This window comes from Ranitomeya imitator, chromosome 5, assembly GCF_032444005.1.
Source record: "Ranitomeya imitator isolate aRanImi1 chromosome 5, aRanImi1.pri, whole genome shotgun sequence".
Lineage (NCBI taxonomy): Eukaryota > Metazoa > Chordata > Amphibia > Anura > Dendrobatidae > Ranitomeya > Ranitomeya imitator.
This window is the reverse complement of record NC_091286.1, coordinates 372,138,065-372,161,216: the sequence shown is the minus strand read 5'-3', so window position 1 is coordinate 372,161,216 and position 23,152 is coordinate 372,138,065. Positions and strand designations below refer to the sequence as shown.

The 23,152-nt window shown below is 40.6% G+C and overlaps 1 protein-coding gene across 5 annotated transcripts in view; it reads left to right on the top strand.

The window, feature by feature from the left end:
• The window catches only part of ADGRB3 (adhesion G protein-coupled receptor B3), a 1,579,303-nt gene that overhangs the window by 663,964 nt on the left and 892,187 nt on the right, over window positions 1-23,152 (top strand). For all 5 annotated transcript variants that reach the window (XM_069726666.1, XM_069726664.1, XM_069726665.1 and 2 more), the window contains one exon: window positions 7,080-7,244. In XM_069726666.1, coding sequence (XP_069582767.1) covers window positions 7,080-7,244 — 165 coding nt within the window. The remainder of the gene's footprint in view (window positions 1-7,079; window positions 7,245-23,152) is intronic.

The following is a 23,152-nucleotide window of genomic DNA, read 5'->3' as shown; positions in this document are numbered from 1 at the left end:
TGTTTTCACAAATAAACGCAAGTAATATCAAATAAATTTTACAACTAACATGAAATACAATATGTCACAAGAAAACATTGTCAAAATCACTGGAATCCATTAAAGTGTTCCAGAGTTATAACCTCATAAATGGACAGTGGTCAAAATTGTAAAAATTGGCCCGGTCATTAACGTCCAAACCACCCTTGGGGGTAAAGGGGTTAATGACCAAGCCACTTTTTACAATTCTGACCACTGTCACTTTATGAGGTTATAGCTCTGGAAAGCTTCAATGGATCCCATTGATTCTGAGTTTGCTTTTTCATGACATATTGTCCTTCATGTTAGTGATAAAAATTTTCAATATGATTTGCATTTAATTATTGAAAAAATGGAAATTTGACAAAAATTTAGAAAATTTAGCAATTTTCAAATTTTAATTTTGGTGCCCTTAAATCAGCGAGTTATGTGAACACAAAATAGCTAATAAATAACATTTCCCCATGTCATCTTTACATCAGCACAATTTTGGAAATATATTTTTTTTGTTAGGACGTTATAAGGGTTAAACATTGACCAGCGATTTCTCATTTTTCCATCAAAATTTACAAAACCATTTTTTTAGGGACCACCTCACATTTGAAGTGACTTTGAGTGGTCTATATAGGACTTAATTAAAGAAAACATTGTTTTTTTAATGCCCTCATAACAGGCAATAAACCTTTATACTGACCAGAGAAAAAAGAGAATAGCCAGAGCATTATAACATGCACTTATACTATACATCTCGTATACATCTTTCTCATTCAATGTACAGTCATGGCCAAAAACTTTGAGAATGACACCAAAATTATATTTTCACATGATCTGCTGCCCTCTGGTTTTTATTAGTGTTTGTCTGATGTTTATATCACATACAGAAATATAATTGCAATCATATTATGAGTACCAATAGGTTATATTGACAGAATGAGTTAATGCAGCAAGTCAATATTTGCAGTGTTGACCCTTCTTCTTCAAGACCTCTGCAATTCTCCCTGGCATGCTCTCAATCAACTTCTGGACCAAATCCTGACTGATAGCAGTCCATTCTTGCATAATCAATGCTTGCATTTTGCCAGAATTTGTTGTTTTTTGTTTGTCCACCCATCTCTTGATGATTGACCACAAGTTCTCAATGGGATTAAGATCTGGGGAGTTTCCAGGCCATGGACCCAAAATCTCTATGTTTTGTTCCATGAGCCATTTAGTTATCACCTTTGCTTTATGGCAAGGTGCTCCATCATGCTGGAAAAGGCATTGTTGGGCGCCAAACTGCTCTTGGACGGTTGGGAGAAGTGGGTCTTGGAGGACATTCTGGTACCATTCTTTATTCATGGCTGTGTTTTTAGGCAAGACTGTGAGTGAGCCGATTCCCTTGGCTGAGAAGCAACCCCACACATGAATGGTTTCAGGATGCTTTACAGTTGGCATGAGACAAGACTGGTGGTAGTGCTCACCTCTTCTTCTCCAAATAAGCTGTTTTCCAGATGTCCCAAACAATCGAAAAGGGGATTCATCAGAGAAAATGACTTTGCCCCAGTCCTCAGCAGTCCACTCCCTGTACCTTTTGCAGAATATCAGTCGGCCTTGCTCAAAGAGTCTCAGCCTCACAGTGCGTGCAGAAGCACTCACACCAGCCTGCTGCCATTCCTGAGCAAGCTCGGCACTGCTGGTAGTCCGATCCCGCAGCTGAAACAGTTTTAAGATACGGTCCTGGCGCTTGCTGGTCTTTCTTGGGCGCCCTGGAGCCTTTTTGACAACAATGGAAGCTCTCTCCTTGAAGTTCTTGATGATGCGATAGATTGTTGACTGAGGTGCAATCTTTGTAGCTGCGATACTCTTCCCCGTTAGGCCATTTTTGTGCAGTGCAATGATGGCTGCACATGTTTATTTAGAGATAACCATGGTTAACTGAAGAGAAACAATGATACCAAGCACCAGCCTCCTTTTAAAGTGTCCAGTGATGTCATTCTTACTTAATCATGACTGATTGATCGCCAGCCCTGTCCTCATCAACACCCACACCTGTGTTAATGGATCAATCACTATAACAATGTTAGCTGCTCCTTTTAAAGCAGGACTGCAATGATGTTGAAATGTGTTTTGGGGGTTAAAGTTCATTTTCTGGGCAAATATTGACTTTGCAAGTACAGTAAATGCTGTTAAGCTGATCACTCTGACATTCAGGAGTATATGCAAATTGCCATTAGCAAAAATGAAGCAGTAGACTTTGGAAAAATTAAAATTTGTTTCATTCTCAAAATTTTTGTCCATGACTGTAAGCTTGTGAGCATAGTCCTCACTTTTCTTGGTATGTGTTGAATTATGTGTTACTTAGTAATGTGTCACATTGTGTGTGATATTATCTGTACAGATCCCCTGTGCACTGTAAAGTTAGAGATCAGAAAAAAAGTCATTATGGGTTGTAAATGGCCTGTGGTACCCCAGCCCTGCCCTAGATGCTGCTGTCAACAGCATCTAGTTGGTTAGCAGATGGAAAGGGCTCCCTCTTTAATTTTACTGGAAACCCAAGATCATGATTGTGCGGGCCCATTGACTGTCATGGTAATCTACGGCCATGTCATGGCCTCGAGATCAACTCGCTATGGTGGCCTGTTAGGATGTTAGCAAAACTTTAGTAGAAAAAATATAATTTATATTTAATTCATTCCACTTGGTGTTAATTGCACGGAAGCACTTAAAAGCTTAACAAATGACCTTACTGCTGTTATAAATACTTACATGGGTGCTTTTTTTAAAATATCTATCAATTTTGGGGTCGTCCAATATATACGCTACTCAAAGTTACTTTGAAACCAAATACATTTTTAAAAACAAGTAAACAATTGGGAATAGTTATTTATTATTTTTTGTGTTATATTACTATTTGGATTAGATCGTAACTGTTGTTTTAGTTTTTACTTCATAAATTAATAATTAAATGAAACTAAGCAACTTTGTGTTAGGAGTCGAGTTTCCTCTGCTGCATAGGGGGAATCTCAATCCGTGTCTGCTGCGGTCTCCCATTCTGCATCGGCCGCAGTGGAGCCTGCTCAGCGGAGACAACGGTCCCAGCGTCTCGCTGGGACTGATACTGTGCAAAGGGTTACTGCTGCCTCTCCAGGCTCTGCTATTGTACCCTGCACTGATCTGTGGTGAGCAGGCTTTTCTGGGACTAAGTCCTGCTTTGCACACACTGAGCATGCCCAGGGTAAGATCTCTCAGTGGAGATCAAGGGTCACATGCTCAGGTACTGCAGCAACTTCCATTGGTCCTTTTTGGAAGGTCCTTGTAGGTGCTAGGACTAAGTCCTGCTTTGCACACACTGAGCATGCCCAGGGCAGGATCTCTCAGTGGAGATCTAGGGTCACATGCTCAGTACTGCAGCAACTTCCATTGGTCCTTCTAGGAAGGTCCTGTACGTGCTGCAACTATTTAAGGCTCGCATGGCCGCACGGCCATTCGCTAGTATCTTCCTATATTATGTGCTTTGCGCCAGTATGGTCATGTGTTTGCATGTGTTCAGGGACCCGGCTGAAATAAGCCCCTAGAATGCTGGAACCTCCGGCGAGGAGATTGTGTTTGTGTGTATTCAGGGACCTGGCTGAAATAAGCCCCTAGAATGCTGGCATCTCTGGCGAGGAGTTTTGTGTGCATGCATGACCACTGACTGCTCTCGTGTGGGTAGTTAGCCTGTGCCTCTGTGAAAGTCTAACAGGGCACAGAGCTTTGCTTTCTTGGCTGCTCTGTGAAGCTAACAGAGCTGTTCTTACCGCCATATAGTGCCACCATTTACTTAGCAGCAGGTTCTTTCCTGCACGGTGGATCCCAGGTTGCGAACGCACCAATCCCATCTAATAAATATATTTGGTGCGTTCCGCCAACCCTAACACTTTGTAATATATCTGATAAGGGAAATCTGCTTCTTTCTCAGTCAGGACTGATCATTCATTTTCAAAATTCTCCATTCACATGTAAAATCTGTCTTTAGTGAGAACAGAATTTTACGTTACTCAGATAGGAGACAGCAGTTGGTACTGGAAGGGTGGAGGAGGGAGGAGCTGAAGAAAAGTCGGTCCTCACTAAAGACAGATTTCACATGTGAATTGAGAACTTTGAAAATGAATGTTTAGTCCTGACAGAGAAAGAAGCAGATTGTTTAGATAAGATATATCAGATATTCTTTAAGGGTATAAATAATCAAAGTTCAATTATTGCAATTTTTTGTCACATTTCTGATATTTTGATGCTTGCATGCATGCATAAATCTAATATTTATGCACACAAATGTAAAACAATTTTCAAAATTGCTCGAATATTTTAAAATATTCCAGAATAATTACCACTGCAAGTGACACATGTCAGATTTGAACAATTTAGCATGATCACAAAGAGACTGAATCTTTAATTATTAACTCTTCTGAACATGGAATATGTTAGCAATGACATTTCTGACTTTCAGTACAGCCAGAATGATTATTTATAATCTCTAGTAGAGTCTTTAATAAATATTATTTACCTATTGAAAGCTGGAGTACAAATTTCTGTATCCTTGATAAGTAATTGATTACCTGCTTTTTTTTGTTTTATGTTCAGATATTTGTATCAGTTATTGGTAGTGGAGAGAAGGTACAGATTATCTCTCTCTGAAGATCCAAGCATATCACTGCATCCATTAAATGGGCAACATTTAATGTCCTATCTGTGAAAATTTGAAGATTGACAACCCTTTTGCATATGACTCAGTAAACTTTTTGTATTAATAGAGATACCAGATTCTGAAAATATTAGCACTGGTTCCAAGTCTGAATATAATGGTATGACATCTATATTGATACTCAGCAAGCTTCTGTCACCCAGCGGTGCCTCCCTCTCATTACAAGTGACCTTAGAAGACAAATATATTTCAATGTATTGTGTTACTTGTAGCTCTATTCAGTCTGGGAGTTCGAGAGTTAGCTTCTGACAGTGTTTGCTTCCTTCTGTGTAGCCTGGGCAAGATTGCAAGCTATTTAAGATATTGATATCCTGCTGTCCAATGTCAGTTATAACTTGATTCAGTGAAGTACTGTGCAGCTTCCTTGTATTCCTTATTTAGGCCTTGACTCAGTTTTTTGCCAACTCTCCTGACGATTTTGGCCTCGCATCACCCTCATGGTTATGACCTTGCTACTAGACCATCTCTTCTGCCAGCCAGCACCACTGGCCAGCAGCTTACTCTGTGGCCACAACCCAAGGGCCCCTGTATAAATTCAGATCTTCATACAGCAACTAACATGTTAAGGCCAGACCAATCTCTGTGATCTGGCAAAGAAAAGTGGCTTGCACCATTCCGTCCATGGTAGCCATGTTAGCACTGCCAGGCCACCGCTGACAGAATCCACATAACACTAAACAGTTCAATTTGTGGCTTGTGTGCAACACAGGAAAGAGATTACTAAGTCAGCTTGTGACCAGTGCTTTGCGTAAACCTAAAGAAAGCTGGCAGACTCCGTCAAAAAAATAAGTAAATGAATCAATCTCCTCTGTATATGCATGGGCTTCGATAAAGAAGGACAATGACTAATTGAAATGAGCCAGATAGCCAGACCCGTTCACACATACAGTACTGGTTATATGTCTTCAAAGAAAACTCTCTACTGTGTCAAGCACAAGCCAGAAAGGGATTTGCTGAATCTGGAAATGGCACTCATATCTTCAGAGCAAGGCACCATTGTTTATAATTGAAGCACATATAATGAATATTTTTTTTCAAGTGAACAAACCCTTTAAGATCTTCAATTGGAAAAATTTGGAGTTCAAATAAGCACAGCCATCTGTTCTATGTGTATTTCAGAAAAAAATGAAATGTTGTCATGTTTTGAAGTTCTGGATATATTATATGAATACTTTTTGTAAGGTTACATGATATAACAACCAAACATAACAGTACAGCGATAACACTGGTTTAAAATTTTTTAAAAGTTTTCCTAATGATTTTGATGTGCTGAACTCAAACAACCCAATGAAAACTGGTAATTGGCTCTTGTTTCCATGTTATCAAAGGGCTTCCATTTTACTGCTAAATAAATTATATAGAGAAGGCATAGAAATGTAAACTTTATTAATTTTGTAAACATAATCTTAGTCATACCAAAAATGTATTAAAGCTATATAAATTGACGGTAACATATCGAAACACTATTGTGAATTATGATTGGAATGCATATGCAGAAAAAGTAATTGGTATTATGATCAATTGGCTCTTTCCAGACCATTGGGGACTGTAAAATGAATAGATTGCCTTTTCCAATTCAACTATTGCATAATTTGTGCACATCTATTACAATATATGTATGGCATCCAACTTTTGTCCTTGTCTTCTATTCTGCAGCCAAAATATAGGTTGTAGGTTTTCCTGACCAAGAGAGTCAAGTTTTGCTTTGGTGACACAAGGGTCACTTTGCCACATACTTAGTAGAAATGATCTGCTTTGTTAACGTAAGTGCGAGACATCTCTGATTTTACTTTTATCAAAAAAGGCTAAAAGCCTAACAAATAATGCTGTATCATGGAAAGATGGAGTATTTATAGCCAAGTGAATTAGTTTTAGTTAGGATTGAATCATCGAGTATGAGACGGCAGGTTTCTAGTCGTCACTCTGAGATGATGCAATACTGGTAGCTCAATTGACTACTGATTATGTAATACTGATGGTGCAATAACGAAGAAACAATCTGCCCCTAAAGTTGCATTAAAGACTTTCTTATATAACCACCCTTGAAAAATTAGAACCAATTTAAGTATTTTTGTTTTCGGCACACCAAAATTAGTTGTGTTCAATGATTTTCATGACTAAACCAATTTGGCTGTAGATTAGTGTACTGCTTCTCATACACTATCTTTATTGTTTAATTAATTATGTAATAATAACTGTGTTGCTAGATTTTATAGATCTGAAATATATTATCACTTTCCAGTAATTTGTTTCCTTTGCTTTAAAACTAGTTGTATTATTATTATTATTATTATTATTATTATGCATTGTGTTATAGGGTAATATCTTTTCTCTATTGCAGTAAATGGAATTTGGGAGGAATGGTCACCTTGGAGTTTATGTTCCTTTACATGTGGAAAAGGCCAAAGAACAAGAACAAGGACCTGCACTCCTCCACAATATGGGGGAAGACTGTGCGGTGGACCTGAAATTCAGCATAAACCTTGCAATATTGCTCTTTGCCCTGGTAAGATGAATGGACATATATTTATATATATTAGTGTTAAAGCTACAATGTTTGGTCAAGTGATGGATTATTGTACAGTATCTGCCTGACAGATAAGTCTTGGATGCTTTATCTTAACAAACAAGTGCTTGTAACAAAGAATATTAGGGTCAGAAGAAAACTGACATCCCTAGAAAATGAAAAGTGTATTATTTTGTGTTGAACATATATGTTATATTTTTTCTACAACCCAATTAAATGTTTAAATATATGATACAAAGCAAAATAAATCTCTTTATGTTTTTTGTTGTTCTTTTCTCTCTTGTCATAGTTGCTTTGTAACTTAAAAGTTCTTTGTAACCTTATTCCTTGTAGTCCATTCTTTAAAAGTACCTATTTGTCCAATTATAACTATATCAGGATTGTGACAGTCTTAAAAAAAAAGCAATGGTGGTGTGTTGTTAAGTATAGCAAGAGGAAAATAATGGAGAATGAGATCCAAAAATAAAAAAGTAAATATATATGCTTTGATAAGACTACTATCACTAATTATAATAATTGTAATAATCCTAAAACTAATCATAATTTTAATAATAAAACCATTATTTTATTATTGATCCCTTAACGACCACCAATACGCATTAATACAACTACTGTTAAGGGGCATTATTACTCACCACTTATCCAAAGTCTTGTGGCCAAAATACCTTTGGGTGACAGCTATTCAAGACATCTGACCCCCTGCGGTATTGGCCCCGGCCAGCTTTGGAACCGAATTGGGCTGATTACCACCTTAAATACCGCTGTAAATCCCGATATCAAATCATATGACCAGGTTTTAAATACATCAGATAGGGATTACATACATTACCTAGGACTGCTTTGATATGGGTATACCTTGACGTTTGGTAGAGCGGCTTAATAAACATTTTTTGCAAAAAACGTATCAACCAAATACCCTGTTTTTTCCATCGTTTTACCAGCACTTGCTGTCCACTGTTATTTTTTTGCAACAGAGTGTTTTTGGTTTTACTGTGCTTTTTTGTGTTTTCAAATCCCGATAGTGGTATATAAGTGGTTAAAAGGGGATCGATCCCCCCACCCTAGTAATTGCAGGTGCCGATCTTTGCTATGGTACCATGATGTCATCTAATGACCCCAGGATATGGTGGCCTGCGAAATCCAGATATAATTAGGGTTTAACAGGCTCTGTCAGGTCTCATGCACGGTAGTACTGGAGTACTGCAGTGCACGAAACCAGAGATCAAAGTAAAAAATGTACAAGTCCCAAAGTGGGACTAAGTGAAAAAGTAAAAAAAAACGACGTAAAATGTGTAAATAAGTAGCACACAAAAAGGTCTACACAATTCACAAAAAGCCAAAAAATATACATAATTGTATTGCCGCATCCCGAATGATCTGATCTGTAAAACTGCCACATTATTTATTCGTATGGCAAACACCATAAAAAAGACACCAAAATTAAAACTTTTCATCAGAATGACGCACATAAAAAAATTAATAAAAAGCAATCAAAAAGACAAATTTCATAAATTAAAATGACAAAATGTTCTGCAAAAACAAGCCCTAATATGGCTCATTTGACAAAAAAATAAAAAATTGCACGTCTCAGAATATGACAATGCAAAAGCAAATCAATTTTTGTAAAATATGGTTTTTACTTTGTAAAAGTAGCAAAGCATAAAAAACGTATATAAATGTGGTATCACTGTAATTGTACTGACCCAAACAATAAATTGGTCTTATCACTTTTAATGCATAGTAAACATCCCAAAAATAAAAAATAACACAAATTTAATTACTGGTTTATGCTTATTCTGTATCTAAAAAATCTCCAACTTGTTGGGCAAAAGCTCTCCTACAGCTCTGTTTGCCAAAAAATAAAAAAGTTACAGCTCTCCGAAAATGTCGACAATGAAACCTGTTTTTTATTTTAAAAAAAAGCATTTTTTACTGTGCGATATTAGTAAAGTATAAAAATATAAATCTGGTATTGCTGTAATTGTACCAACCCAAAGAATAAAGTCACCTTAATCACTTTATCATTCTTTATAAAGATTTCTGAAATCTCACATCTTTTTCTAGTGCTGTGAAAGCAGCTTTTAACCTGCATAAAACAAACGCATCAAAAATTCAATATGTGAACTTAGCCCTAAAGTAACATTTTCTATTGAATTTGGAAGAATAAGTCATATGTCATGTTGAGTTTTATACATTGTTCTTGATTAATTGATTAATTGTAAACAGCAGAAAGTTTTTACATTTTGCTAATAAACCTGATTTGCAATGGGGGTTGAAAAATGCTGAGTGCAGCCATATACTTCTTGGGAATGATGCAACAAGTTTTTCACACCTGGATTTGGGGATCCTCTGCCATTAATCCTTGCAGATCCTCTCCAGTTCCGTCAGGTTGGATGGAGAACGTTGGTGGACAGCCATTTTCAGGTCTGTCTAGAGATGCTCAATTGGGTTTAGGTCAGGGCTGTGGCTTGGCCAGTAAAGAGGAGGAGGATCTCATCCCAAAACCTAATTTCAGTCAGGGTACCTTTGGCTAGCACATGGAAGACTGTGCAGCCCTACAAAGAAATGCGTTCCCACACAATTACTGACCCACTGTCAAATCGGTAATGCTGGAGGATTTTGCAGGCAGAAGAACATTCTCCACAGCATCTCCAGACTCTGTCACATGTGCTCAATGTGACCATTCTATCATCCATGAAGAGGACAGGGTGCCAATGTCGAATCTGCCAATATTGGTGTTCTCTGGCAAATGCAAGTTGCTCTGCACGGTGTTTGGCTGTAAGCACAACACCTTTTTGTGGACATCAGGTCCTCATACCACACTCATGTTTCTCACAGTTTGAGCAAACTCATGGATGTTAGTGGCCTGCTGGAGGTCATCTTGCAGGGCACTGGCACTGCTCCTCCTTTTCCTCCTTGCACAAAATAGTAGGTAGCAGTCCTGCTGCTGGGTTGTTACCCTCCTACAGCCCCCTCCACATCTCCTGGTGTCCTGGCCTGTTTCCAGGTATCTGCTCCATGCCCTGGACTCTGTGATGATAGACACAGCTACCCTTCTTGCCACAACTCACATTCATGTGCCATCCTAGATAAGCTGCACTACCTGAGAAACTTCTGCGTGTTGTACCATAGACAGCGCCTACTGCAGTACTACTGTACTGTATCTCTAAGGATGAGAGCAATGACAAAATGCAAAAGTGACCAAAACAACAGCCAAAAAGGATGAGAACAGAGAAATGGTCTCCTCCTACAGAACCACTCTTTAATAGGTTTTGTCTTGCTAATTGCCTATCATTTCTACCTGCTCTCTGTTCCATTTGCACAACAAAAGGAGAAACTGATTCATAATCGGTGTTCCTTCCAAACTAGACAGGTTGATTTCACAGAAGTGTGATTGACTTGGAGTTACATTGTTTTCCTTTTAATTTTTTGAGCAGCGTATATACAGTATACTGCTCAAAAAATAAAGATAACACTAAAATCCCATATCCTAAATATCACTGAATGAAATATTCCAGTTACAATTCTTTACTCATTACATAGTGGAATGTGTTGAGAACAATAAAACCTAAAAATGATCAATGTAAATCACAACTACGGAGGTCTAGAGTTGGAATGATGCTCAAAATCAAAGTGGAAAATGAAGGTACAGACTGATCCAACTTCAGTGGAAATGCTTCAAGACAAGGAAATGATGCTCAGTAGTGTGTGTGGCCTCCACGTGCCTGTATGACTTCCTTACAATGCCTCGGCATGCTCCTGATGAGGCGGCGGATGGTCTCCTGAGGGATCTCCTACCAGATCTGGACTAAAGCATCCGCCAACTCCTGGACAGTCTGTGGTGCAATTTGACGTTGGTGAATGGTGCGAGACATGATGTCCCAGATGTGTTCAATTGGTTCAGGTTTGCGGAATGGGTGGGCCAGTCCACAGCTTCAATGCCTTCATCTAGCAGGAACTGCTGACACACTCCAGCCACATGAGGTCTGGCATTGTCCTGCATTATGTAGAACCCAGGGCCAAGTGCACTAGCATATGGTTTCGCAAGGGGTCTGAGGGTCTAATCTCATTACCTAATGGCAGTCAGGCTACCTCTGGTGAGCACATGGAGGGTTGTGCGGCCCTCCAAAGAAAGGCCACCCCACACCATTACTGACCCTGTTAGGTCTTGAGTTCCCACTTCTGCACAGGGGGAATCTCGGGCCATCTCCGCTGCGGTCTCCCATTCCTATCCAGCCGCAGTGGAGTCTTCTCAGCAGGGACGTCGGTCCCAGCGTCTTGCTCGGTCTCGCTCTGTACAGAGAGTTACTGCTGCTTCTTCAGCTCCTGCCATTAAAGTCAGTGCTGGTCAGCAGCAAGCGGACTTCTCTGGGACTAAGTCCTTATTTGCGCACACTGAGCATGCCCAGGGCAAGATCTCCCGTTGGAGATCGAGGGTCATGTGCTCAGGCTCTGCAGCGCATTCCATTGGTCCTCTTGGCAGGTCTTGGAAGGGCAAAGTTTCTGTGGCCACTTCCTGTCCTGCAACTATATAAACTGCGCATGACCGCACGGCCATGGGCTAGTGTACAATTATTATGTGTGTGTGTAGATGGATGTATGTCGATGGATGAAAGCTCCTAAATATCCTTCCCTAGAGTTGTTGATTGCTCGCGGATGATGGTAGCTCTCTAGCGCCCGACTATCCATCTGTATGTTACACACATCACAGCGTCCTTTAGCTGTGCCTGCCAGTACGGCGCCGTGCGCTTGCCTTGCGCTTTCCATACCCAAGCCTGGGTGGTTGGTGGCGTCCGTCAGTGCGGCATCGCACGCACTCTTGTGCTCATATATTACTAATAAGGTTCTTTTCACACCCAGTTGTGGTGTTGTGCCAGCAAGGGTCTAATCGGACTTCAATCCCTTTTGGGGTTAAGTTCGCTGACTACTTGCTCGCGCTCTATGTGCGGTACCGCGGTCCTGTGACTTAACAGGATCGCTTTCTTCTCGTTGGGTGAGGTTTAACCCACGTGTTTATACTTTTAAGTACCGCCATATAGTCTGTCATTTACTAGCAGCGGGTTTCGCCTGCACGGTGGACCCCAGACTGCGAACGCATCTATATCATCTTTCCTGGTGCGTTCCGCCAGTCCTAACAGACCCACTGCCAAACCGGTCATACTGAAGGATGTTGCAGGCAGCAGATCGCTCTCCATGGCATCTCCAGTGTGAACCTGCTTTCAACTGTGAAGAGCACAAGGCACCAGTGGCAAATTTGCCAATCCTGGTGTTCTGTGGCAAATGCCAAGTGTCCTGCACGGTGTTGGGCTGTGAGCACAACCCCCATCTGTTGACGTCAGGCACTCAGATGCTCCTCATGGAGTCGGTTTCTAACTGATTATGCAGATACATGCACATTTGTGGCTTGCTGGAGGTCATTTTGCAGGGCTCTGACAGTGCTCCTCCTGTTCCTCCTTGCTCAAAGGCTAAGGTAGCGGTCCTGCTGCTGGGTTGTTGCCTCCTACGGCCTCCTCCTCGTATCCTGGTGTACTGGCCTGTCTCCTGGTAGTGCCTCCAGCCTCTGGAAACTACGCTGACAGACACAGCAAACCTTCCTGCCACAGCTCGCATTGGTGTGCCATCCTGGATGAGCTGCACTACCTGAGCCATTTGGGTGGATTGTAGAGTCTGTCTCATGCTGCCACGAGTGTGAAAGCACAACCAACATTCAAAAGTGACCAAAACATCAGCCAGAAAGCATTGGTATTGAGATGTGGTCTGTGATCCCCATCTGCAGAACCACTCCTTTATTGAGTGTATCTTGATAATTGCCAATAATTTTCATCTGTTGTCTATTCCATTTGCACAACAGCATGTGAAATTGATTGTCAAACAGTGTTGCTTCCTAAGTGGACAGTTTGATTTCACAGAAGTTTGAATTACTTGGAGTTATATTCTGTTGCTTTATTGTTCCCTTTATTTTTTTGAGCAGTGTATATATATATATATATATATATATATATATATATATTTATGGATTTATGAGTGTTGGCTCATAATGACTTATTGCTTTCAATTCAAAGCCATCACGGAAATTGCCACAGATACCTTTCCTGATACCCTATCAAACAGTTGATTTTGCCTATCTTGCATATTTACTTTTCACAGCTTTACAGAATGGCTCTTCATTCAAGCTCTTAAATGACAGGTTCTTAGCTTTATACCACCAAGTAAGCATTTTAATATGCTGCTTAGATTACATGCTCAAAACTATGAATAATATTCATGTACTACTTTATTATTGGGGTTCTTTTAAAATGTCAGCTACACATGAAAAATTAATGCCATCCTTTACATCTGCGAGAATATCTGTCCAAGCTGAAATTTAGTGTTGGAATGAGTTCTATCATATTGCATAATACAAGCTGCTACTATTTACTGTTGACACAACAAAGTTTAGACATAGGAGCAAGTCCTTGTATAGTGTGACCTATCGTACCGAATCATTCCATTAGTTTATTGGCTTTTGTGAGTTTGCATACTGCAAAGAATTTCATTATTAAGAGTACCCTCATGGCTTCTTGTGACATTCAGCGGGATACTGGAGAAGTGCAAGTAAATGAGCATCAACTTTGTGTTATAATTTTAGATGCTTTCCAAATTTTAAGAGACTCTTAGCCTAAATTCATAAAGATTTAGACCAACAGCTTTATATTGTATGTGAATTATATACTTAGATTTCATGCCTTGTATTCTTATAATAACCTGGAAGCGCATCACACAAGCAGAGAGATTAGCTGTTTTATTAGTCTTTGTTCACTTTCTAGCTATTTAGAAACAAAAGGGCCAAATGACTGGCACACAGCCATGACAACACATGGGCATAATCATAATCTTCCTTCAGAAATTGTTTGTAGGTATTGAGGCCAGCTGGCAAGGGCATATATCAGTCGGTCCTACAGAGGATGGATTAGGACAGCAACATGTGGTAATAAGTTCTGAATTTTAGTTAAGGTGAAAAAATAGCAGATGTACTCACTTCATATTCAGGGAAAGTAATGAAGAAATGCATTATTTCTTATATCATAAAAAGAGTTTTGCACCTGTTCTAAGCTGTACTGAAATTACGCCTAGTGACACTAACATTTATGAGCAAGAAAAACATTCAATGTATTTCTAACTTAGGCATTGACAGTTCAGCAGCAATGACCTTTTGTGTTTTACTGCTATACACTACTTATAGTACTTTGTTTTAATCTTCTGTTGTAGACAATTATCCAGGTTTAAAACGATGGATAGCAGAGCAGAAGCCCCATTTTATGACCCTACAGCCTCAAAAAAGAACAAAATTTAACAGCATATACCTTAGATAGTTTTTCATCAATGGCGCTATCTTGGAAGCAAGAGAAGAAAAAAAAAGATTTTTTTATTGTCTATGAGAAAGCAAACAAGATAAAAAAGCAATTTTCAAGCTAATTTTCTTAAAGTACTGCTGTTATCTATGGACATATTAACTGCATTTCTAACTGCAAAGGGTGTTACAAGCTGCTGAAATAGATGGAAAAAGTTCTCTGTTCAAAATGAACGAACAGTTACGTCCCATCCATGTGTATATATTGCTCTTAACAAATAAAGGGAACACTTAAACAACAGAATATAACTCCAAGTAAATCAAACTTCGGTGAAATTAAACTGTCCACTTAGGAAGCAACACTGTTTGATAATCAATTTCACATGCTGGTGTGCAAATGGACACTCAGTAAAGAAGTGGTTCTGCAGGCAGGGACCACAGACCACATTTCAGTACCAGTTCTTTCTGGCTGACGTTTTTGTCACTTTTGAATGTTGGTTGTTCTTTCACACTCGTGGTAGCATGAGACAGACCCTACAACCCACACAAGTAGCTGAGGTAGTGCAGCTCATCCAGGATGGCACATCAATGCGAGCTGTGGCATGAAGGTTTGCTGTGTCTCTCAGCGTAGTATCCAGAGGCTGCAGGCGACACTAGGAGACAGGCCAGTACACCAGAAAACATGGAGGGGGCCATAGGAGGGCAACAACCCAGCAGCAGGACAACTACCTCAGCCTTTGTGCAAGGAGGAACAGGAGGAGCACTGCCAGAGCCCTGCAAAATGATCTCCAGCAGGCCACAAATGTGCATGTGTCTGCACAAATGATAAGAAACCAACTCCAAGAGGATGGTCTGAGTGCCCGATGTTCATAGATAGGGTTGTGCTCAAAGCCTAACACAATGAAGGATGTTTGGCATTTGTCACAGAACACCAGGATTGGCAAATTTGCCACTGGTGCCCTGTGCTCTTCACAGATGAAAGCAGGTTCACACTGAGCACATGTGACAGATGTGACAGCGTCTGGAGACGCCATGGAGAGTGATCTGCTGCCTGCAACATCATTCAGCATAACTGGTTTGGCAGTGGGTCAGTAATGGTGAGAGTTGGCATTTCTTTGGAGGGACGCACATCCCTCCTTGTGCTCACCAGAGGTAGCCTAACTGCCATTAGGCACCGAGATGAGATCATCAGACTCCTTGTGAGATCATATGCTGGTGCGTTTGGCCCTGGGTTCATCCTAATGCAGGACAATGCCAGACCTCATGTGGCTGGAGTGTGTCAGCTGTTCCTGCAACGTGAAGGCATTGAAGCTGTGGACTGGCCCGCCTGTTCCCCAGACATGAATTCGATTGAACATATCTGGGACATCATGTCCCATCCACCAATGTCACGTTACACCACAGACTGTCCAGGAGTTGGCGGATGCTTTAGTCCTGGTCTGGGAGGAGATCCCTCTGGAGACCATCTGCTGCCTCATCAGGAGTATGCCCAGGTATTATAGGGAGGTCATACAGGCACGTGGAGGCCACACACACACTACTGATCGTCATTTCCTTGTCTTAAGGCATTTCCACTGAAGTTGGATCTGTCTGTAACTTAATTTTCCACTTTGATTTTGAGCATCATTCCATCCCCAGACCTCCGTGGGATATTAGTTGTGATTTATGTTGATAATATTTAGATTTTATTGTTCTCAACACATTCCACTATATAATAAATAAAGATTTACAACTGGAATAATTCATTCAGTGATATCTAGGATGTTGAATTTTAGTGTTCCCTTTATTTTTTTGAGCAGTGTAGTGTATATATACAGTATATATATATATATACAGTACAGACCAAAAGTTTGGACACACCTTCTCATTTAAAGATTTTTCTGTATTTCCATGACTATGAAAATTATACAATCACACTGAAGGCATCAAAACTATGAATTAACACATGTGGAATTATATACTTAACAAAAAAGTGTGAAACAACTGAAATTATGTCTTATGTTCTAGGTTCTTCAAAGTAACCACCTTTTGCTTGGCCACCAAGGTAAACACTATGTCTGGTGCCAAACCAAAAACAGCTTATCACCCCAAGAACACCATCCTCACAGTGAAACATGATGGTGGCAGTATCATACTGGGGCGTTGTTTTTCAGCAGCAATGGGCGAAAAAGTATTCATACTCTGAACTTTCGACATTTTTTCACTTTACACTCACAAACGTAAATGCATTTTGTTGGGATTTTTATACCAACACTAAGTAGCAAGAATTTGCGAAATGTAAAGGAAATTATATATGGTTTTATAAATGTTTTAAAAAATACATTTCTGAACATTGTGAAATGCATTTGTATACAGCCTCCCTAAGTCAATATTTTGTAGAACCACCTTACACTGCAATTATTGTGTGATACAACGGAAAATATGTCTTATATTCTACGTTCTTCAAAGTAGCCACCTTTTGCTTTGATGACTGCTTTGCACACTCTTGGCATTCTCATGATGAGCTTCAAGAGGTAGTCACCAGGAATGGCTTTCCAACAATCTTGAAGGAGTTCCCAGAGATGCTTAGCAATTGTTGGCCCTTTTGCCTTCACTCTGCTGTCCAGCACACCCCAAACCATCTTGATTGGGTTCAGGTCTGGTGACCGTGGAGGCCAGGTCATCTGGCGTAGAACCCCATAACTCTCTTTCTTGGTCAAATAGTCCTTACACAGCCTGGAGGTGTGTTTGGGGTCATTGTCCTGTTGAAAAATAAATGATGGTCCAACTAAATGCAAACCAGATGGAATAGCATGCCGCTGCAAGAGGCTGTGGTAGCCATGCTGGTTCAGTATGCCTTTAACTTTGAATAAATCCCCAACAGTGTCACCAGCAAAGCAGCCCCACACCATCACACCTCCTCCTCCTCCATGCTTCACGGTGAGAACCAGACATGTAGAGTCCATCCGTTCACCTTTTCTGCGTTGCACAAAGACACTGTGGTTGGAAACAAAGATCTCAAATTTGGACTCATCAGGCCAAAGCACAGATTTCCACTGGTATAATGTCCATTCCTTGTGTTCTTTGGCCCAGACAAGTCTCCTCTGCTTGTTGCCTGTCCTTAGCAGTGGTTTCCTAGCAGCGATTTTACCATGAAGGCCTGCTGCACAAAGTCTCCTCTTAACAGTTGTTGTAGAGATGTGTCTGTTGCTAGAACTCTGTGTGGCATTGACCAGGTCTCTAATCTGAGGTGCTATTAACCTGCGATTTCTGAGGCTGATGACTCGGATGAACTTATCCTCAGAAGCAGAGGTGACTCTTGGTCTTCCTTTCCTGGGGCGGTCCTCCTGTGAGCCAGTTTCTTTGTAGTGCTTGATGGTTTTTGCCACTGCACTTGGAGACACTTTCAAAGTTTTCCCAATTTTTCTGACTAACTGACCTTCATTTCTTAAAGTAATGATGGCTACTCATTTTTCTTTACTTAGAATTTGTATTATGGCAAGAAAAAAGCAGCTAACAGCCTATTCAGTAGAACTATCAGCTGTGTATCCACAAGACATCTGCACAGCACAACTGATGGTCCCAACAATCAGGCAAGAAATCCCACTTAATAAACCTGAGAAGGCACACCTGTGAAGGGAAAACCATTCCCGGTGACTACCTCTTGAAGCTCATCAAGAGAATGCCAAGAGTGTGCAAAGCAGTCATCAAAGCAAAAGGTGGCTACTTTGAAGAACCTAGAATATAAGACATATTTTCAGTTGTTTCACACTTTTTTGTTAAGTATATAACTCCACAAAATTCATAGTGTTAATTCATAGTTTTGATGCCTTCAGTGTTAATGTACAATTTTCATAATCATGAAAATACAGAAAAATCTTTAGATGAGAAGGTGTGTCCAAACTTTTGGTCTGTACTGTATATATATGTAGATCAACTCGGCTGCTCGCAGAGGTAGAAATAGGAACATTTCTTCTGCTTGTTTATTTAAAATATGGCATAAACCACTGATGGCTCAAAAAAAATAGACATGACCTTTTTGGCATAATGGGAAAATAAAAAAAAATACAGCTCAGTTCATGTTGTTGTGGGGATCTGTTTGCTCAGGAAAGAAATCAACATTCCTTGGTTCAACTTCCTTGTCTATGTACAGTGCTGACCAAAAGTTTGGACACACCTTCTCATTTAAAGATTTCTCTGTATTTTCATGACTATGAAAATTGTGCATTCACACTGAAGGCATCAAAACTATGAATTAACACATGTGGAATTATATACTTAACACAAAAGTGTGAAACAACTGAAATTATGTCTTATATTCTAGGTTCTTCAAAGTAGCCACCTTTTGCTTTGATGACTGCTTTGCACACTCTTGGCATCCGGTGTCATCTGTGTGACAGCGCAAAAAGCACTGGCTCTGATTGGTGGTAACTAGTAATGATCGAATAGTAAAATATTCAGATTTGGGAAAATCGGTACAAATTTCTAATATCTGTGTATTCGTACCAAATAACGAATCCAATGTAAATCAATGGGAAAGCCGAATATTTTTCTGCTTGACCAAACAAACAGGTCTGGGGCAAGGGAAAAAGGCTTAAATTGACGGAAAAGAGCTAAACTAAATGGGACCAGCAAGAATGCATGCCTTTCTAACTCACATATGATATCTGTGAATAATGTTGTCAGACTATTGCGTCGGTTTGATGGATTTTTAAAATGACATACCAAGTCCAAATTTTTTTTAAAGGGAAAAATGCTAAGAAACATTATTTCCTTCACATTTACATGTATATAATGCTAAATAAAAATTCCTCCAAAAAAATTATATCTCCACTTAAGCGTATGTTCACAAGGAAAGTTTTGGCTTTAGTTTTTCCGTTAACATCTGTGAGGACTCTCATTTCTACATTTGGGAGGACCCTCCGTCATGTCAAATAGTTCTCAAGATAGTGGAATAGATACCGTATATACTCGAGTATAAGCCGACCCCCCTAATTTTGCAACAAAAAACTGGGAAAACTTATTGACTCGAGTATAAGCCTAGGGTGGAAAATGCAGCAGCTACTGGTAAATGTCAAAAATAAAAAGATACCAATAAAAGTAAAATTAATTGAGACATCAGTAGGTTAAGTGTTTTTGAATATCCATATTGAATCAGGAGCCCCATATAATGCTCCATACTGTTCATTATGGCCCCATAAGATGCTCCATACAAAATAGGCCCCATATAATGCTCCATACAGTTCAATATGGCCCCATAAAATGCTCCATGCAAAATAGGCCCCATATAATGCTCCATACAGTTCATTATGGCCCCATAAGATTCTCCATATACAAATATGCCCCATATAATGCTCCCTGCTGTTCTTTATGGCCTCATAAGATGCCCCATATAATGCTCCATTCAGTTCTTTATGGCCCCATAGATGCTCTTTATAATGTTCCATACAGTTATGTCCCCATAGATGCTCCATATAATGCTCCATGTAATGCTCCATGCAGTTCATTATGGCCCCATAGATGCAACATAGAATGATCCATGCAGTTCTTTATGGCCCCATAGATGCTCCATATAATGCTTCATGCAGTTATGTCCCCATAGATGCTACATTTAATGCTCCATGCAGTTATGGCCCCATAGATGCTCCATATAATGCTCCATGCAGTTCATTATGGCCCCATAGATGCCCCATATAATGCTCCATGCAGTTCTTTATGGACCCATATAATGCCCCATATAATGCTCCATGCAGTTCTTTATGGCCCCATATAATGCTCCATATAATGCTCCATGCAGTTATGGCCCCATAAATGCCCCATATAATGTTCCATGCAGTTCTTTATGGCCTCATAAGATGCCCCATATAATGCTCCATTCAGTTCTTTATGGCCCCATAGATGCTCCTTATAATGCTCCATGCAGTTCTTTATGGCCCCATAGATGCTCCATATAATGCTCCATACAGTTATGTCCCCATAGATGCTCCATATAATGCTCCATGTAATGCTCCATGCAGTTCATTATGGCCCCATAGATGCCACATAGAATGATCCATGCAGTTCTTTATGGCCCCATAGATGCTCCATATAATGCTCCATGCAGTTATGTCCCCATAGATGCTCCATATAATGCTCCATGCAGTTATGGCCCCATAGATGCTCCATATAATGCTCCATGCAGTTCATTATGGCCCCATAGATGCCCCATATAATGCTCCATGCAGTTCTTTATGGATCCATATAATGCCCCATATAATGCTCCATGCAGTTCTTTATGGCCCCATAAATGCCCCATATAATGTTGCATGCAGTTCTTTATGACCCCATATAATGCCCCATATAATGCTCCATGCAGTTCTTTATGGCCCCATAGATGCCCCATATAATGCTCCATGCAGTTATGGCCCCATAGATGCCCCATATAATGCTCCATGCAGTTCTTTATGACCCCATAGACGCTCCATATAGCATTGTGCCACATATAATGCTGCTGCTGCACTAAAAAAATGACATTCTCACCTCTCGTTACTGCTCCTCAGCGTCCCGTCTCTCCGCACTGACTGTTCAGGCAGAGGGCAGCACGCACCAATCACTTACAATTTACAGGATGCCACTAGGTGCCATGAAACCTGAGTTTGGTAAAGGCCCTCAGGTAGCCCTGTATCATATATTTGGGAGGTCCCTGCTTCATGCCAAATAGTTAGCAAGTGGAATACATATTCCCTAATCGTTTACAATGCCATTGTAAACATGTCCATTAGAATTTTGGGCTTTGCCCGCCACCACTACCATGTCCATCGCCATGTCATTATGCGGTCCTCACTTTTAATTTTCAGAGGGCCACCAGGTACTGTGAAACTTGCTTTTTGTAAGGTGCACAGTTTATTTTTGCCACCGGATCTCAATGGAACCACTGTCATAGCCGGTGAACCTGCTGTAAGGTGAATATATATAATGCAGGAGTTGGGGGAGCTGTATGATCAATGTCAGTAACGTGGACTCTAACAGACAACAAAAGCATTAGCATTACATTCGGAATACAGTGTATGCATGTGAGGGCCTGTATTGTGGTAAGTCTATCAGGCCTGAAACACATGTAAAGAACATGTACAAGCCTATTTTACTTGGAAGCAGCCTCCTCAAGGGAAATAGTCAGGAATGCCATTGACCAATCTGCACAAGCCTATGAAGTTTTTTTTAATCTACCTAACCAGGCATAATGTATCTTTTGCATGGTTTTGAGCAACAATGGAGTAATTACAGGATATGTCCCAGAGAATGTTGAGGTCTGTGAAGCGTATTACTCAGGTGATAGGCAGTGCTACAGAGCTCAGGTAAAGGCCTTAACGTGGCAATGACCATGTTCCAGTATGTGTAAGTCTGTGGCCTGAATTGGTCTGTGGAGTGTATTAGCACAGTTTCTTAGACGTCCTTAAAGGGAACCTGTCACCCCCTCAGGCGTTTGTAACTAAAAGAGCCACCTTGTGCAGCACAAATGCGGCATTCTGACAAGGTGGCTCTTTTAGTTATGATGCCTGCACATGCTGAAATAAATGTTTATAAAATGTGCCCCCTCACACCCTGAAATCGCCAGGGAGGTGGGACTTTCCTTCCTAATCAGATGCAGCACAGCCATCACTCCAGGCCTGTGTGCGCCGGGCGCCACCTCCTCTTTCTCCATTATCGTCCCCGGTGCCTGCGCTGTAAGTACAAAGGACAGCGCAACTGGGCACGCTTGAAAAAAAACTTAATGTGCAGGCGCTGGGGACGATAATGCAGCCAGAGGAGGTGGCGCCCGTTGCGCACAAGCCCGGAGTGACGGCTGTGCTGCGTCTGATTAAGAAGGAAAGACCCGCCTCCCTGGCAATTTCAGGATACGAGGGGTCACATTTTATAAACGTTTATTTCAGCATGTGCAGGCATCATAACTAAAAGAGCCACCTTGTCAGAAAGTAGCATCTGTGCTGCACAAGGTGGCTCTTTTAGTTAAAAACACCTGAGGGGGGTGACTGGTTCCCTTTAAAATATACAAAAACTGGGTCATGTCCCACCACCACTATTTTGTAGGGACCCAAATTCAGAAAATGTAAGGGAAGCAACAGTTTAATAAAGAGACACAAGTCTCATTTATGAGCCTGAAAAAGTCAGCAATGGTCTTCGTCCAGCACCGAACAATGTAAACTGCTACTGAATATGTATGCCCTATCTAGCTAACAATTTGTGAACAGATTTACAGGTGCTACTCTGTTATGAACTGGTGATTCAGAACCACAATGGACCTGGTGGTTACGAGCACAGAAAATGACCTGATAGTTGCTTATCACATAGGACGAGCTCTGATACGTGGGAACTCTGCTGACCGCAATCCCTAATCCTATCATACCATACTAGAGGTAGCCGTGGAGCGCTCCTGACCAGACCTAGGCGTCTCGGGCACAGCCTGAGAAACTAGCTAGCCCTGAAGATAGAAAAATAAGCCTACCTTGCCTCAGAGAAATTCCCCAAAGGAAAAGGCAGCCCCCCACATATAATGACTGTGAGTAAAGATGAAAATACAAACACAGAGATGAAATAGATT